Source organism: Vipera ursinii (assembly GCF_947247035.1).
Source record: "Vipera ursinii genome assembly, chromosome: 1".
Taxonomy (NCBI): domain Eukaryota; kingdom Metazoa; phylum Chordata; class Lepidosauria; order Squamata; family Viperidae; genus Vipera; species Vipera ursinii.
Window position 1 is genome coordinate 21,956,326 of NC_139512.1, and position 20,021 is coordinate 21,976,346.

Here is a 20,021-nt window from a genome sequence, read left to right on the forward strand (position 1 = left end):
TATTTCATAAAGGAGAAAAAGTTGAGCCACTGAAATGGTTAAAATACTATAGTGAACAATTTGTATGCTGGTGTCTTAAAAAGTTATAACACCAGTGATAGTTGAACTTTTCTGCATTTTAGATGTTCCACCTTGGTTGCATAACATGGATAGGGATGTTTTAATTTGGTCATTTTTAAAGGCCAATATTTCCTCCCATATACAGTCCTGTTTAAAATTGTATATTTGTTCTAAAAATATTCATGTTAAATACTACTCAAAAGAAAGTTAAATAGATTTTTGCTTTGAATATTTTGGAAGTGAGGAGCAGTAGAAAATATTTTTTGTAAATTATTTAAAGTATAAGATGTGACACATGAATGAACATCATTATATAAAAATGTATTTACAAGATATATACAATATATAAGATATATTAGCTATAACATGCAGTTACAGTCATGATCCTAAATTTTAGGAAACACTTGTAGTACTTCAATCATTTTAAGGCCAGAAACATTGACTTGTTCTTCTTGATTGAGATTCAGAGACCATGGAGTTTGCTGAAAATTTAAAACAAAAACAGTGTTAACATTACTTGTAACAACATTGGCAGTTTTGAAACTACTTCTTTTCTTAAAGTATTTAAAGTGTACTTATTTATCCTCTGCACTGAGAATTAAGTGTAAGTGCCAATATATATTTGTCTGATATTACATCAAGGATTAAGACTTGATAATACAAACCAGACTTTATATGTTACTGAATTATTCACACATATATTTGTCTTGGAACATAACTTTCAAAAGTCAGATAACAATATTTAAAAATACAGAATAATCTACTATATTAAATTCAATTACTCAACCAGATGGAAGGAAAGGCAAACCTGGAAAACACAGGTTTTTTAAAAAAAACTTCAACATTTATACACTAAGGCCACTTGTTATTTAAAGGTACGAGGTTCACTACATAAAAAACCTGAGGAAAAATATTCAATTGGGTCTGCTTAATAGTACTCTAAAATGGCTCCAAACTGTTAAGATTATAAAGCTCAAGCCCAGATTTAATAACTGGTACAGAATTGGTGTTACATGTTTTGATTTGCTTGGTTTCAACAATCTGTCAGGCAAATTCTGTATCTTTCTAAAGCAGTCCCATAGTATATGTAATTTGGGTATAGTTATAAATCATTAGTCATGCTAAAATACAATTTCTCTACAGCAGGCATGTCAAACTCCCAGCCCACAGGCCAGATGTGTCATGCCGAAACTGCCCACCCAATTGCTGGCAATGGAGAAAAAGCCGCAATGCATTGCGCAATGTCACGTGACGTCACGAGTTTGACATGCCTGCCTAGGGTATCTAGTGAAAGGACATCTTTAATCTTGTTTATTAGGTGATACTCTATGGATGTATTTAAGAGAAATATTCTACTATTATCAAGTTCAGAAACAGGCTGAATTATATTGTACTTATTCATGCTCTCGATGAGTGTTCTGTTTTTTAAGTTTCAATTTCTCTATTGATATTTTTGTAATTTGATTTAGGACTTTCAGGATTGACATTTGCCTCCCTATTCTATTACATTAGGGTACTGGATAGCTCAAGATGCTTAAGTTGCAGAAGCCAACTCAAAGGCCTAAAAATGTCCATCCACTTTTTAAGGGGTTATAGTGAGCTTGAAAATCAATCAGGCAATAATTTACACCAATACAATTATGAATACATGAACCATTTTGCCCTAAAAGAATTCCAGATACATTGGGAACTCTCCCCAAACATGTTCAGTTTGATATTATTGGGAACAGCTTGTTGTTAAAAAAATTAAGTCACTGTATCCCAGTATTGTGTACATTAGCTCTTCAGTTATGTCAAATATAGTTACCCTGCAAAGTGGATTTGGAAAAGTTTTCTACTTTTTACCCACCTAGGTAACATGAGCCACTGTTACCATATTGGTCCAATATCAGTTCATTAACAGTAACTGCTTCCATGTTACCAAATCTGCATTTATTTATAGCACTTTCAAATATGAACTAAAGACCAGCTACCTTTACTACTGAGCACAGACACCATGCAGACTGAAAGGACATCCTTTCTGCAAAAAGATCTCATTGCCTTTATCCTTGTCAGAGCTGTGCCCTTTAGCACAACAACCCTTGTTACTGTTCTAGTTATCTCTTACCCCTGCATTCTTCTTCTTATTATATCTATATAAAAGTACATATTTATTTTATATACATTAATAGCGATACAAAATAATGGTGATAATTTATTTTGTCAAGTTACATTTATTCAATAACTCTACAACTATCAAGTTATATCTGTTTTTATCAAGACAGCATGAAGAACAGTAAATTAGATGTTCTTCTATATTCAGTATTTTTTCTTTAAAAAGTGACCTTACCTGTCTTCAACAGTTTTGCTGGAGGGGTAGAAAACTTTGAATGAAAATCCACTCCTTGGAAAAGATCCCTGGTATTTAAGAAAAACAGCATAGGAAAAAATTTCATCCATGCCATCTTGTTGAATATACATATTCTCTTTAGGTATAATTTTAAAATACATACTTAACACCTCTAAATATAAGTTCAAATACATCATGTAGTAACTCTTAATGAAAATTAATATAATAGTCATTACAAATTAATTTTTTCTTTTATTTTCTGTCTACAATCAATAATTTTAATCTTAAAACATTTGAAAATAAGATGGATGCTATGACAGAAAGATTATTTTTAATGACAGAAAATGCTACTTGATTCATAATGATGCAGACAGTACCTACGGTATTATGAGAACAACAACAAAAATCCACGATAGGTACTATCTGGATGATTTGTTAGTCTGGGATTTGACCAGCTTTGTTATTTCTAATATATTTTGCTTGTTAGAAACATGTTTTCATCATTGTTTGATGATGGAAAAATGTAAGCACGATCTTACCGGATTTATACAAAGGCAATCGGTGTTGGTTACAGTGAATGGGTCATATTTGTCAGCAAAAACAATCAGATCTGGCAAAGGGTAAGTTCTCAAGGTGTAGTCATAGGCCCAATATATAGGGCTGACATTAAGAGGCAATGGAGTCAAATGTCCTTGTGATAAAATAGTTTTTACAAACTGAAAGGTGAAAAACAGAGGTATTAAATTACATATGAAGGTAAACTGATGTTACAATTCTTTCCAAACATATAACCCCTCAACTCACCATGAATTATTGCAAATAAATAAATAGATTTCAAAATTGTTTTTGTCCTGTTTGTTGGTCAGTAAAATATGTTTGTCAATAGACCTGATTGGTTTACAGGTTGTAAACCTGTAATTTATTTCAATTCCCTCAGTTTTCAAGGAACTTGAGAATACTGTTCTGAGTAGTATTGTGAGATTCCCTTAAAATTACATCATCTAAAGGAGAGTAATCACCGTGCAGAGCTGGTGAATAGCTGCAGAATATTTCAGTGAATCATTCTTTGCTGGGAAAATTATTCTCCATTTTAGTGAGCTTAATCCACATTATCTTTTAATATAGTTATTCCACTAAGTTACGTGTTTCATTCTGTCTCATTTTCTCTGCATTGTTTGCTGCACAAAATCTTTGTAAACCTGTTGGATGTTATCTGTCCAAACAGTAACCAAATCAATAAGAACTCCCATACTTCTTTCAATTTCTTAGCCAATCAAAATCCCTCAACCCAAAGATTATTTCAAAATATTCAATGTTTTTTTGATCTTACATGATTAGGAATATCCAAACTACTGTTAGGGAAACGGACACAGTTACGGCACATCTTGTTTACCAAGTCTTCCCGAAAGATTATTATTTCCTGTGTACAGTACTGGACTCTGAAAGTAACAAATGCAACTTTTATCTCTTCTGAGGGCTTTCCAGTTACCAAAGAGAAATTACCATTAAGTCAAATATGCCAGCAGCCTTATCCCAAATTTTTATATAGAAGTGGTCTCTATGTACTTGCAACCTCAAAAATACTTCGATTACATTTTTGAACTCCTAATTTTGCCTAATGTATCCTCAAATAGTAGTTTCAGCCCATTTTTTGTGGTTTGGGAGGGGGGAAATGGAAGTGGGACTTCTAGAAATCAATATTTGGCAACAAACATAGCTCAAATTCCCATTAAGAGGTGAGGGGCTCTCATTAATAAGGCTGGGATAACATAAGGCTGGGAATCAAAAATGTTTGGTTTTCAAAGGCTTCTTATCCTCTAAATGGGATAAAATAATTGGAACCTGACCTTTCTAATGATGGATCATTAGACTGCTTCTAGTGGTCCTCCGGAAGGTCAGAAGGTAATTTTACTCCATAGGAAAGTTTGCTATGGAGCAAAATTTCACCTATCATGGAATGCCAATGTTTTTATACCACCACCAAAAAAATAAATAAAATAGCACATTTGTGACCATTTACTCCAATCCTGCACCCAATGAGGACACCCCCTATTATTAAATGGCCATATGAGGGACACATACCTGCAAGGGTTTGTTGTGAAAACTGAAAATGGCACCTGTTGTCTAAATTCTTCAGTAATGTTTTCAGTAAGTGGTGGCCTAAAAAAAATATGTGTGTCAAAGCATCCTTCAGTGATATAATCTTGTTATAAATATTAGGTCAAAAATGTACCTTGGTAAAATGGAGCCTGGACCAGGGTCTTCAGAACCAGGAACAAATACAAATCGACTGCTACAAATAACGAATGAATACATTTGAGTTAGTATTACTGGCGGGTGAAAAAGGAAATGTTCATTAAAATTTATTGTAATGTTATTAAAGATAATTAGGGTTTCAGAAGCTGGGGAAAACAATATTTGGCTTGAATTGGGCAACAATGCACTCTCATGGCCTCCAAGTCTGACAGATGAAGAAAAAGTCACAATACCTCTGGATTTTGTAAGTTCAGTTCCCAGCTAATACAATATTCAGCAGAATTGTTTCAGTAGAATTTTTAGCTACTTTACCAAATATATTAAGCTCAATTTAAGTGTATGTATTTTTTTTATAGCTGGAATAAATTTCTGCGTGGGGATGTTTTCTATGTGATTAATGTTAGATATACCTGTTTTATAAAGACTTTTTCACCAAGCAAATAATATGGAACATACCTTTCATGGATATTGGGATATTCACATATTATATCTGCTAGGGCTTTCAAAGAACCTAAAGAAATAAAAAAAAAGTACTGTAGTTCTTTTCTTTTCCTCTTGTCAATCTTCATTTCAGGATTAGAAAACAAACCCAGAAAAATAAAAAGCCCAATGGGGTTCGGAAGGCAAATATAAATACTTTTATAGAGAATAAGCATTACTGCCCTGAAAATTCATATAATAATAATAAACCTTTATTGTCAAAGTACAACATGTGTACATTGAGATTAGCTGAGCCTCCCCCCACCCGTGGTCTCTCCCCCCAACACACAGTGACAACAAAACCCTCCATCCCACCACACTATGTGAACCAACTACACCACACACCGGCCTCCCAAGTCAATTCTGCATAAGATTATGTCCCATTAGTTATTAAAAAAAACCAGGAAGCTGATGGATTTCAAGTACCTTTTAGTGACTGAATTTGATTTTTTCCATATGGAGTAGAAGAAAAATTCCCACACAAAAAAAAACAAGTTGGAGGCATGGCCGAGTAACCTAGATGGAAAAACAAGGACTATTATTCCTATTTTGTTTGTAGGAAAGCTCTTCTCCATTGAGAATGATATAAAACATCCCTGAGGACAAATCAAAACTTGCATCAGTCTCACATATCAAAACAATATTTAGTATTTATTCTAATGGTAAGTCTATTTTTGCCTGTCATTTCATTTCTTTCAACCTTGCACCCGAGGTTAGTTTGTTCTATAAGCCTTGAATTGAGAAAACAGCCAGGTAACTGTTGTATTAACCTGGATAAATTAGCACTTGCTAAGGAAGGGCAACAAATATATAATTCTTGAGGCTGAAATATGTTTTTCTTTACTTATGCAAAAAGTTTATTAAAAGTTTCAGAGTGACTACTTAAGTTAGGTATTAAGAGTTCTGCTGAATCACAAGTCCATCTTGCCCAGCAACCAACACTTTTAGAAAATATTAAAGCATATTGACAATACCTCTTTAGTGCTTTTGCCTTTGCAATTGTTTTTTAATAGTTCACTACCTCTGTACAGTAGCGTTCTACTTTACCACCATATTTAAAAGCTGTTGATGTGGCTCCTTGCTTTGTGAACTAATTTTCTTTGAGAACTATGTAAAAAGGCTGTCAGTTCACAAATGGAAAATGAACTATGATTCACAGGTATTCTTTTAATTGTGGAGCTGAGGGTAAACCCATAATTTGTGTGCATTAACTATTGTCCAATTATGGAAGGAAGGTCTCTTTTCTTGGAAATCTCAAATGTCAAAAAAGCACCCACTTCCAAACCTGAAGCTAGAAATAGGAGCAAAGCATTTCCCACAGCTTCAGAGTTGCAGCTCAAGGCTGAAAACGTAAAAAAAAAACCTGGGCAGTCGTAATTAAATATACTGAGATAATTATCAGATACAATCAAAATGTGTGGCACGCTAACCATATCGTGGAGCAAGTTCTATAAATGTATTATGTGATGATCTGCTCTGCGAAAAGATAAAAATTCTTGCCTGATTCTACTACCAGCAGATATCACTGAAAGATCAAAATTCTATATTATAAACTTGAGTAAAACAAAGTTTCTTAAATGGTTTCATTGCATAAACTGAACAGCTTGGAATACTTCAGCCTTTCCTTGCAGAAATCTAGCCCATATATGTGGAGCAACAGGATTACCTGAAAACATAATACGGAGATTTTCTAAAACTTCTGCTTGGTCCAGCCAAACATCTGAAAGGAACACGAACATGGCATCCTCGTTTTCTTCCTCCATTTGTTTTAGTTTTGCAGAAGATTTTACAGAGGTTGAAGAAGGCCCTCCAAAAAAGTTAATGTTGCCATAATATGCCCTGTAGCATAAACAAATATTTACAGGTTGTATTGAAGCTCATACTTCTCTAAAATCATGCAATCAGGTTGGTTTATTTTATGAAGGAGAGGTAATCCTCGAATTATGCAACAATTGAGCCCAACATTTCTGTTGCTAAGTGAGACAGTTGCTAAGTGAATTTTGCCCCATGTTATAACCTTTCTTGCCATACTAATTAAGTGAATCACCATAGTTAAGTTAGCAACATGATTGTCAAGTGAATCTGGCTTCCCCATTGACAGTTCTTGTCAGGTCATAAAAGGAATTCTGTGACCCCGTGACATTTTAACGTCATAAATATGAATCAGTAACCAAGCATTTGAATTTTGATCACGTGATCATGAGGATGCTACAATGGTGTAAGTGTGAAAAACGGTCACACTTACACCATTTTAATTTAATTAATTAAAATGCCATTTTAATTTTGGTCACTAAATGAACTGTTGTAAGTCGAGAATTACCTGTATATTACACATTAAAAATAAACCCCAACTCTCACAATTCACCTTCACTTAATTGTACAAAGTTTCTAACATTTAAACATTGTTTAATCCCCTGTATTCCCAATTCATGGAACCCACTGTAAGAATAATACACCAAATCAAAAATTATTTTTGCCAAAGTTTGGCTCTTACTTCACACACAAATTTCACTTAAAAGGATAAGCTACCATAAAATGAAACTTCTGTGTGCAGTTTCTGAACACTGCCTTGACTGTATATTCATGTGGAAAATGGGATGGAAATTATCAACAAAATAAAGTTTCATGAGTTTACATCATGTTAAACAAATATTTGGTTTACGTTTAGTGTATGGATCATACCAGCCACTATGCTTTGTAAATAATTCTGAGTGTTTTATTTAAATCAATTTACTACGATGTTTCCCTGAAAATATTGCTCCAAAAGACGCATTGGGGCTTATTTTTGGGGAATCACAGTATCAAGGTGATCAGCCCGGCCAGCACCCAACCTGCCGGTACGTGCACAAGAGGCGGTGAGCGTGCGGTAGCTACAGCCCACTGGCCCCTTGGCTGGTGCACTCTGGGGCTGTGCAGCCCGTGCAGCGCAGGTGAGTTGATTACCTGTTCAAGCAGCAGGCAGAGGCAGGCGCGTGGGGGAGAGGAGGCAGGTGATCCAGACACACTGGAAGGCTGCCTGGCTCGGAGGTTCGCGCGGCAGCACAGGAAGCAGGCAGAGGCACAGGGAGGCAGGCAATTCCACTGCGCCGTGTGGCTGCCTGCCCCAGCACAGCCATGGGTGAGCTGAGAGAAGCTGGGATGGAGTGGGCCTGGATCGCCTGCCTCTCCCGTGCCCCTGCCTGTTACCGATGTCACTGCGCGAGCTCCGCACGAACCAGGCGAGCATGCATTGTGTCCGGATTGCCAGCCTCCCCCCCATGCCTCTGCCGCTGTGAGAGCCCCACACAAGTCTCCTGCAAGCCAGACGGCTGCGCAGCACATCCTGATTGCCTGTCTCCCCCCGCCCAGCTTGGAGGGCTAGCTGGTGATCACAGTGCTTAGACTTATCTGTGGTACATGGGCTGCGACTGCTACCAGACACTGTCAGCCCCCGCATGCACACTGCCTCCTATGCTGGCCTCCCTATCCTATTGCTTACAAATTCCTTTAAACTGTGTCTAATCTGAAGTAATAAAGTTGCCAGGTTGTTTAAATCCATTTCAAACTTGTGGCATTCACTATGAACCATATTACAATCTGTCATAAGCTATTTTGACTGAACTGCTGCCACAAGAGGTGCCTTGTAAGGAGATGGGCGGGAAATAAATTTAATAAATAAAATAAAAATAAATAAAATTTCCAAATTGAAAAAGGGCAATAAACTCTATTTGCATTATAATCTGCTCTAATAAGTTATTTTAAAATTTTTCACTCCAAAATTAAAAAGCAGGAACATTCATTTTTGCTGCAAGCTTATTTTGGGGGGAATAATAGGGTATGGTTATTCATATCCAATTTTAATGACATTACAATCTCAGATTTCCCAAATGGTGACTATGGGCAACTCTCAATTTTAAATTTGGAAACATTTTAAAAATAATCCGAAAGGTGCTTTTTCAAAAGGCAATTGAATTGGACTTTCATTTTTCCTTGAAGGCGTTTCACTTCTCATCCAAGATGTTTCTTCAGTTCTAATCAAGTTGTTTCTTCAGTTCTAAGTAGTTATTTCTAAATAAAAATACTAGTACAAACATATAGCATACCAGTCCAATAAGCTTCTTTCTACTGTATACCTTACCTGTTTCTACTTCTCTCTTTTTCTATATACCACGTTGTAATCCATTCCCTCTAAATCACTTTTTTTTTAAAAAAAAAACCTCAATCAGTATTCTGTCCTGTTAAATAATTATGGGACTGTCTTTTTTAAAGATCTCATCCTCCTTAAAGTTTGTTTTGTAAGTATTTTTGTAAACCTTGGGATTTTTACCCCACAATTATTCCATTTTCATGTGCGTAGCTACTGACTTTTTTCTTCCATAAGCACAGATCATCCCTCCTAAGGTTATTGGAAATAAGTAAAATACCTAGTGGTGGCAGAAGGTTCTATAGGAGGAAATCCGAAAGCAGTGACATGAAATATTTCATCTTCGTACCAGCCTGTGGAATACAGTAAGCAAAGCTCCTAGTATGTTTATCATTATTTCAAAAGGAGAAACAATACCTATAACCACAGTGTCAATCTAAATCTCTCACACAAAATGAGAGATTTAATCAGAATGATCAAATTTAATCAGAATATTTTGAAAACGGTTAACCAAAACCAGTTACTCAATGGTTCTTTCATTGTAAACTCATCCAAAATATATTGTTTTTGCTTCTAAAATTTCATAGTAGAAATATAGTTAATAGCAACATTCACACACCATACTTATCCATCAAATGATTAACTGGTATTCTCCTAATGTCTTGTGAACTGGCAAAGCAATATTATGTATAAACAATTCCCTGTAGTTTGCAAAATGATTTTCATAACCTAATGAACAACGATATTGTTTCCAGCTTACTAGAATCACAGTGTACAGACGTGACTGGCAGTAGCTTAGTCTCAAGCAGCGGTTCTCAAACATTTTGGGCTCAGGACCCCTTTGCATTCTTAGAAATGATTTGAGGATCCCAAAGAGCATTTGTTTAGATGGGCTGTATCTGTATTGAAAATTAAAATGGATACATTTTAAAATACTTATCCATTTGATTTTACACAACCCATAAAAGGGTTTCAGGGATCCTAAATTTTGCAAATCACAGAAAATTTATGAACAGTATCCTAAGCATAACTTAAGCATAATAAGTGAACTGGTCAGTGGGGAAAACAACCAACATCAGAAAACAAACCAAGACCAATATAACCAGTCTTCTTTCAGCGAGGCATCTCCCACCGGATTTTTTAATATTTTTTTTTTTACAAAATTAACCTTATCATTAAGTATCAGGACATTTTTTCCAAAAATTACACAGTCAGAATATGTACCTATTATTAAAAAAAGAAATGAAAGAGCAATGTGGTGACCTAGTGATGAAGATGCTGGCCTTCCACTTGGAAGGTTGAGCAATTCAATCGCTCCGACTCTACCCTGAATTAAGGGGTTACAGAGTTGTAAAAAGGAAAAAAAAAGTGAAGAGAAATTTTTTAAAAATGGTTCACAAAACCTTTATATTCTTGGAACATTTTAATGTTGCTATCATACTGGATTTGCTATTTTCCGCAGAAAGGAAATGTAATGTAGTACAGCAAGTGTGTTCTTGAACCAGTTACATAAAATTCCACTGAGCAGAAAAATAAGTGTTTTCAGACTTCTGTATTCAAGCCTCTTTTCCAGTAAAAAAACCCAGTAAATTTAAAGCATGAACAAGAAGTTCAAATATAGAAGTAGCACATAATCTTCGTACTGTCAGATGTATACTCTACAGTATCAGCTACAATATAGACTGGTTAAGTTCACATTAAGCTATGGCTTGTTTAACTATAGCTAACTAAGTAAGCCATGATTCACTGCAGTGAAACAATGTTTTATAAAATTTATTTATTTATTTATTTATTTGATTTGTATACCACCCTTCTCCCTAAGGACTCAGGGCGGTGAACAGTGACATAAATATCAAAATGCACAAATACAGATATTGAAAACAAATTAAACCCTAATGCCCAAATGCAGAAGATAAGTTACATTAAAACAATAATTACAACAGAACCCGTCAGACCAGACCGGATTGCTCAAACAGATAGGTTTTTAGGTCGCGTCGGAAGGAGCGAAGGTCGGGAGCCATCCGGAGCTCAACCGGTAAACGGTTCCATAGGTCAGGCGCGCCCACAGAGAACGCCCTCCCCCTGGGAGCCACCAGACGGCATTCTGGCTAGAATGGCTAGAAATACTAAGCCAAATCATATACCTCACATTATGGCTTACGGCTTAATGAAACCTATTGTTAATGGGTATCTTATACTGTATGTGATTTATATGTGACAGGAAAAAGGATAATTGTTACATGAGTTGAGCAAAATTATAGATCAGATTCCGAGAAACATGCTGGATCACCAAAGACTTTACAGAAGTAGTGCAATTAAACTAGCAAAAATGATTATATACAATATATTTTATTTCATTTTATTTTTTTATTAAACTAGAACATGATTTATATAAATATAGTCCATTACAGAACTCTTACCTTCTGTTAAAACAAAACATGACTCTGTATATAAACCACTATGGAACTGGTATTAATTGTTAAGGGTAATATTAGACAACAGTAAACCAAGTTGAAAATAACCATTTGTAATAAATTGAGCAATAGCACAAAATTTTATAGGCCAAAATTAAGGTTTCACAAAAAAAAGTTATCTATCCCAATGTAATATTAAAAATAGAACCCTTATCTTCATGAATCGAAACTTATCATTTAACATCTAATTAGATGAAAATCTTAAGCTGCCATAATGCAAAATATGCTTATAATTTAATTTAAATAAAAGATAAAGCTCCTGTTCGTATTGTATATACAGATAAAGGATATTGCTTTACTAAGGTCTAATAGCACTACTCCAGTAGGATCTTCCAAGAAAAACTTTCCCTTGAAAAGATTAGGAAAAAACCCATTAAAATGCGGTTTTAATAACTGCTCACAAAGTAAGATCATATTCCTACCTTTTCCCAACATCTATTTAACAATAATTAATTTCGTCAGTTTGGTGTAGTGGCTAAGGCACTAGACTAGAAAGCAAGAAACAGTGAGTTCTAATGCTACTTAGCCATGAAATGTGGCTGGATGACTTTAGGCCAGTCACGGTCTCTTGGCCCAACCCACCTCAGAGGATTGTTGTTGGAGGAAAAATAGGAGGAAGTTGTGTTGGATATGTTTGCTGCCTTGATTTATTTGTAAAAATCATAAAGGCAGGAAACAAACAAACCAATAAATAAGGTTAGTATTTAGAAATAATGTTCTTCTCTCTCCTAGTCAACTGAACACAAATCCTATCTGTTACCATCATAATATGGCACAGCAGATCATTGATACCACACAGCTTACCTCCTTAAGCTGGGTGATCATGCCAAGAACAATCACTTCCCCCATTTTGGCAGAGCTGCCCAAGAGTGTTTCTACAGTTTTGAGCTGGAATCAAGAGACATCAAATTAATAAGAACTACATTAGAGGTGGCTCACATGTGACCTCTTTAAGACACTTTTTCTGGCCCTTGGAAACCACCCAATCTCAATGATTCCCAAAAATTGAAAGCAAAACCTGCATTTTTAGGTGAGATACAATGTCAAATAGATCTCCCCAAATTACTCTCCAAACACTTATGGTCCCATTCCTATGCAGTCCTCAGCTACTCTCCAATGATGTGTGGCCCACAAGCATTAAAAGTTTTCCCATCTATAGTCCCCTATTTCAAAGCCTTCAGTAGATGTTGTCAGGCACAATAAAACATCACCCAAAATTCAAAAGCAGCTGTGTCCAATCAAATTCCTTCCCAAGGTATTGAATTATGTCACCAATCATTCCCACCCTGGCTTAAATTTATGGGAAATACCGTCCAAAACATCTTGCAGGAAAGATTATTCTGGGGACGAGTACGCCAAAGATTGAGATCAATTTAGTTGTGTGTCGTTAGCATTTTGATTTTACCTGAAATTTACTTTTGCTTTCATCTGTGTGTGTGCCAATAGCAGATGGTGTGAACAATTCATGCCTATGGGTTCTCTGCACAATAATAAATATGAGTCAATTAAAAAGAAAAGTAATATGAAGTTATGATTTCACCATTTTTTTTCAGGCAATACTACTCTCAAATTATTATTCAGCAGTAAGAATCGTCTTGCGTGGCTTTTAGACTTCATCCAACTCCAAACATAAAAGGCAGCAGAGAAAGACTGCTGAATAAGCCCTGCTGTGACTATCTCACTCCTGTAGAGAAAACTCAAATAACTGTGGAATAGGACAGCTACTCTCTAGAACTCAATAACAGAATAACCCATGAACCCAGAAATTGATCTATATTCATAAGAAATATCTAAGACAGTTCCTAGCAAGGATATGTAGGACCGTAATAATAATTTATAAATACCAGAATAAAAGTCTCCCTTGAAGTAAGCTAGATTCTTGGTGACTCGTTCTCTCAAACTGAACAGTTTCACAGAATACATGTTTTTTCAAAAACCTTTGTATTATGATTAAGCACTCAGTGAACTTAAAACTTCTTTCCATTTTTCCTACCTGTTGCAAAATGATATAACGTTCACGAAACAATTCTGCTTTATCCCTGGCAGAGCCAAATAAATTAGGTGCAGAGTGGTCGGTCATAGCAAGGCTGAAATAAATTTACACTTGGGTAAAAAAAATGAATTTTTAAAAGGAAATAAAACTGTTTAAAATAAAACTTTCTTCTAAAGGAATAGGAAATAAATTTTACATAACTTTAAAGTAGCTGAAATTCAAATTATTTAACAATTATATAATAAAAACTTACGGGAGAAACTTCTTTCGTTCAGAATTGTAAATATATCGTGGAATATCAAAAGCTCCAATAATGTTGAAACTATGTTCTCTGCAATAAAAATACACATCCTTTGAAAAATTCTACCGTAACATTATCATTTTTTACATTTATAAATAAATCATTTTGCATTCCATTTTAATTAGATACTATTTCAACTTATTTTTTAAAGTGATTATATAGCTGTCTTGTAAATTAAAGAGTAATTTGTTTGGTCCTTTTGCCAGCTCAAGAAATGACCCGACTTGATCTTTGTAGCATCTTAAAAATATTTAAAACAATATGTAACGTAACACAATACTTGTTTATATTGTAGAGTCTATTGTAAGGTAGAGCCCTTAAGCTAGGGATGTCAAAGTGCCAGCCCGCAGGCCAGATGCGTCATGCCGAAACCGCGCCCACCCCATTGCCGGCAATGGAACAAAAGTCACAATACGTCGCGACACATCACATGACGTTGCGAGTTTGTCATCCCTGCCTTAAGCAAACAAAATAACTGGTATTACAGAAAACCACATTTGTATTTACAAAGTTATACAGATTCTTCTAAAACAAGTTTCCTTTTAATATACTATTATCTATACTCCCTGGTTTAAGCCATAATGCTTCTAGACATGGCAGATCAATAGGGGGAGACAGACACAGGACAATTAACAATGTGATTGCAAAAAACTCCTGGTGGTATTTTTTTTAAAATAAAGGAAGCTAACATACATTGTTTCATCTATTGATCTGCTGCACTCCAAGACTGCTGCTTCCACCATGGACCTTTCAATCATGTTGCATGACACTGAAAAGAATATTCCAAAATATTGAACTGATAGTCTATGCAATTAGAGACAGAAAAAAATCATTTTAAATGGTATTAAATCTCTTCAAAGTAAATCATGATAGAATTGCAAATATTTAGAAAGCATGACCTCAATGCTCAAAATAAAGTTATACATATAGAATGCCTTAATCAAGGAACTTCCAAAGAGAAAACCACACCCCCACCAATACTGGCAGGACAAGCTACTATATATACACAGAGAGTAAACCCTTATCACTACAACCCTTCCGAAAGGGCCAGAAGATGGGGGGTGTCATTGTGGAAGTGATTAATGGACTAAGGTAAGACCCCATCTTCTTCCTCGGTGATCTTGCTCCCTTCCTTCCCATCTTGTCAATTTTATATCAATTTTGGTGCTAAAGTTTTGTCTGTTTTTATGATTGTAGGCCACTAGAGTCTCCTCTAAGTAAGATGGGTGGCATATAAGTTTAATAAATAAATAAAATAAAATTGTGTTCTGTTTGATTGTTTGCCTGGTTGCCTTGTCCTTGATTTATCTGGGTGTTGGCTACCGGAAAAGACATGTTCTGGTCTTTTTGTTTTCTTCTTAAAGTTTTTATTGTCTCTTTTGAAAATTGTTTAAATATGGCTTGTTTCTAAGTGTTTATTGATGGCAAAATTGTCTTCATGCCAAGCTTCCAGGAAATCCCTAACATTTCTGGATTTAGCTTGGTCTAGAACGTTAAAGTTTCTCCAGCTGAAATTGTGATTGAATTGTGTGATTAAGGAATTTTCGTCATATTTTCTGACTGCTTGTTGGTGCTCACAGATGCACACAATCCATATAAAACCTTCCAGAACATCTTAAATAAACCCAAAAATCCAAAGGGAAAAAAAACAGGAGTCATCTGCAATATACAGTATGGCAGAGGTGTCAAACAGCCAGCCTGTGGGCCAGATGCGTCATGCCAAAACCGCGTCCACCCCAGCTCATAATACATCGCGACACGTCACATGACGTGGTGAGTTTGACACCCCTGGTATAAGGACTGTAACAGCCACTATGTAGGACAGACAGACCAGCAGCTTTCAATGTGATATATCACATAATATAGCACACATTATGATCAACACCAGTTCTACAGTAGTGATTCCAATAATTAAGATAATTTTTTTCAAACATTAAGAAAACTGAAAGTTTACTTACAAGACTGTTTTTCAACAGCATCAATTATATTTTCTATCATGTCTTCTAGTTCCACTTCATTAATTGCTTGAAGAGCTTCTGTGAGATACTTTGTAGCCTCCCTGATTAGTAATAAATATTCAGATTACTTCCCCCAAAACATCTGATATACACTTATACAAAAAGTAAAATATTAATAGGAAACTTTCCCAGTTCAATCATCTGGGGTATTTTTCTAGCCACTTGGATAAATCTGGTATCTTTCCTTGATAGTCACAGCTTAATATTCTCTACAGTAAATATGGATAATATGTTGTAGTGGTCAGATCAATTCATTGATAAAAAAAACTAATCATGTCTTTCAATTTGCACAAAGCTTTGATAATAGCTAGTTTAGAGCAGGGGTGTCACTCTGCTGGCCCGCAGGCCTGATGCATCATGCCAAAACCACACCCACCCCATTGCCGCAATGAAAAAAAAAGTCATATGTCATGTGACGTTGCGAGTTTGACACCTCTGGTTTAGAGAATGGATAATGACCTCAAGACGTTGTTTCGATTTCTCAAAGATAAATGTGGGGGCACTTAGCTTATGACTGTATTTTGTTTCACTCAACTTTCCATTAATATGTTGAAGAGTTATTTGTCAAGTTGCAAGTATAACAGGATCATTAAATATAAGTTAGTATCATTGCCTAGGTAAGAGCTGTCCACTGATTTCTGATTTTAGATCCTTGTGTTTATTTATTGTATCCCCTCCTTTATTATTTTTACAAATAACTCAAGGCGGCAAATATATCCAACATACCTTTCTTCTATTTCGCCCACAGTAACAACTCTCTGAGGTGAATTGCGCTGAGAGTGTGACTGGCCCAATGGTCACCCAGCTGACCTTCACGGTTAAGGTGGGCCTAGAACCCACAGTCTCCGCTTTCGTCTGGCATGGTGCCTTAACTGCTAGACCAATACATTCCATACAACGCTGTGCACATGCATAAATCTTTGTGCCCAACATGATTTAGTTCTACGTTGTAGACATTTTCTTAATGAATAGCAAGGTCTCATGTAAGATCATGTATCACTGGCTTTCCTGCAGAAAGTATAAACTTCTTTGATTTACTCAGAAGGGTGCAGTTAAGCCACAGGCACTTATGATATGAAACATTTAGTTTTTGAAGAGGCATTTTCTAAAATGTAGGTCTATATTTGGTTTACTAACTGAGCTCTGTCTTGAAATTTTATAAAATGTTAAGAACTGGAAAATAGTTATATTCAAAAATATACTATCAATAACAGCATATTTGTGTTTTTTCTCCATTTGTGTTCTGCACTTTTTCTGTTAATTACCATTGCAGCTCCAACCAACAGTTAGCTACCAACTTTACTGCCAATGACAATAAAGATTGTAGTTTCACATACAGATATTGTACATAGTCCTCAACTTATGACAAGTGAGCCCAAAATTTATATTGCTAAGTGAGACAGTTAAGTGAATTGCCCCATTTTACAAACTTTCTTGCTACAGTTGTTAAGTGATTCATTACAGCCTCTAAGTTAGTAACATGATTGTTAAATGAATCTGGCTTCCCCATTACATTTTTAATTTTAGTTAGTTTAGCTCCTAACTGGGTAGTTGGGAGCTGCCCAGAGTCATTGGGAGGAAAGCAACATACAAGTTTTAGACTGGAGGCTAAAACATATAAGGAACGGTTGCTGGAATTGGGTATGTCTAGTGTAATGAAGAGAAGGACGAGGGGGGACATGATAGCAGTGTTCCAATATCTCAGGGGCTGCCACAAAGAAAACAGGGAGTCAAGCTATTCTCCAAAGCGCCTGAAGGCAGGACAAGAAGCAATTGATGGAAACTAATCAAAGAGAGAAGCAACCTAGAACTAAGGAGAAACTTCCTGACAGTTAGAACAATTAACCAGTGAAAACAACCTACCTCAGGAAGAGGTGAATGCTCCAACACTGAAATGGTATAGGCAGGGTTTCCTGCCTGAGCAGGGGGTTGGACTAGATGACCTCCAAGGTCCCTTCCAACTTATTATTATTGTTATTATGATGTTGTTGCTGCTGTTATTGTCATTAAGTTTAATTGTTACATTTGAGAAGTCATAGCCCATTAGTACACGTTACACTGCAAATCAAAATTAACAATCCAGAGTGGTTAAAGAGGGAGCACAGCAAAAGATTAGCCTAGTTCAGTCAACACATTAATCGGACGGTTTGATTTTGGTTCGTTAAACATAGTTTATAGTTTCCTTACGCAGAAACAACCATTCAGAGTGTTAACGGGTATTCAGATTAAAGATTTTTGGGAATTGTTTTCCTTTCTGCTACTCACGCGCGGAGGACCAAGCCGTGCATTTTGAAAGCAGCGCCCACTTTACTTCTCAGCTTCTCCGCAGCCATCTTGAACAGCTCGCGCCACAACGCGACTCCTCCCCGCGGGCTCCAGCCCAAAGCGCTCCCGCCAAGCCGGTGATTAAAGCAGCTGCACGCTCGCGGCTCTACGGCCTTGCTGCTATTGACGGATTTTATCCCGTAATTGCAATCAGTTTATTGGCTGATGGTAGTATCTGGAGGGCACCAACGCTAGGCGCTGGATTTTAGGACTATGGGGCAATGCAGAATCCTCCACTTTTGTTTTGCCCCTTCTATGTAAAAGTGTTAATAAATGCATTTATTCAATATGCATTTCCTTCCTTGCTAAAAGGTGAATACAAAAGTGAATACAACAATGCATGTGTATCCAGCAGAGACTCCTACCTAATTGCTTCCTGTGGGCTTGTAATTATTTGCCTATGGTTAAGGGTATGTCTTTAAAGGACCAAGTGTCAGACTGCACACTGCTGTAAAACAACCGTGTGAACTAAATTAGTGCCACTTGCTAGGCAAAACTTAGGTGGGATAATCTGCAGTACAATATTTTTGGAAGCCTTATATGCTTTATTTCTGGAAAAAAACTAGTTTTATTAACTATTATTTGGCTCTTCATCTATCCCAGAAATTCTGGTACAAAACAGAAGTATTACATTAAAATAAAAACAGTAAACTGCATCAAGTCTCAATATCCAACCTGGAATGCCTGAAGAAAAATAGGATTGCTGAGACAGACCTAAAGCTTTTCTTCAGATGCTAAAGCCCATTTCTTTAAATAAGAAAAGCTTCACCAAGAGGTGTTTTGACAGATAAAACTTGGTCATTAGTGTCTAACCTAGGTGTGAACATGTCCCAGCAATCTTGTTTTTCTGTCCCATCCTGATGACATTGACTTATCTTTTATCTTTGAAACAGACTTTCTTAGATCATCCCTAACTATTCTACCATTTTTCCTTTAAGCAGACAATATGTTGAACCAGTCTTACTATGAAGACAGATATCACTGCTTTAGACAGGAAGGCGGTGCAGAGAGTGAGTGGTGAGGATGGCAGAAAAGATTATTGACAGTTCCGTGGCTTCCATCCAGGACATAGCATATAAGTGTTGCTTTAGCAGGGTCCGCAAGATATTCTGGAACACTACACATCCTCTTCATGACCTGTTAACATTGTTAACCATGACCTTGTTACCTTCTGGGAGGAGGCTTCATGGTATCCAAAGCAGAACATCCAGATTCAATCATAGTTTTGTTCCATACAATGTTAACCTTGTGAACTCTAAAGCTTCCCCTTTCCATAATGCATTCAAGATGGTCAGTGATTAATATTTATGTTATTTATACATAAGGGTGAAGGTTTATACATATGTTGTATATAGCATGTTTAAATGTATGGTATGTATATGTACACTTTTCAGAGCAAGAAACTATCTTTTTTATTTTTTTCAGTCTTTAGTATTTAATAAGCAAGACGTCTGGGTTTATGTGTTTAACATTAATAGTAATACAATTTCCATTCCTACCCTTTATTCCATTTTTCTAACCATTTATAAAAATTTTCCCGTATTTGAAGTTATTCTATTGCTAAGCACATTTGATTTGTGCTTAGATTGTAAGCCGCCCTGAGTCTTCGGAGAAGGATATAAATGGGATTAAAATAAATAAATAAATAAAATCTTGCTTCCC

At 35.9% G+C, this 20,021-nt stretch overlaps 1 protein-coding gene across 1 annotated transcript; it reads right to left on the minus strand.

The window, feature by feature from the left end:
* Nucleotides 1–398: 398 nt before the first annotated feature.
* Nucleotides 399–18,367, minus strand: POLE2 (DNA polymerase epsilon 2, accessory subunit; the record flags this gene model as incomplete). The annotated part of the gene is made up of 19 exons (XM_083348741.1): nt 399–542; nt 2,390–2,457; nt 2,929–3,105; nt 3,720–3,828; nt 4,472–4,549; nt 4,623–4,682; nt 5,102–5,156; nt 5,552–5,641; nt 6,792–6,964; nt 9,529–9,601; nt 11,669–11,717; nt 12,014–12,070; nt 12,527–12,610; nt 13,128–13,202; nt 13,716–13,809; nt 13,969–14,046; nt 14,710–14,785; nt 15,975–16,075; nt 18,300–18,367. The coding sequence occupies 19 exons, from the start codon at nt 18,365–18,367 to the stop codon at nt 524–526; spliced, it is 1,584 nt and encodes a 527-aa protein (XP_083204867.1). The 3' UTR covers nt 399–523.
* Between the last annotated feature and the right edge of the window lie 1,654 nt (nt 18,368–20,021).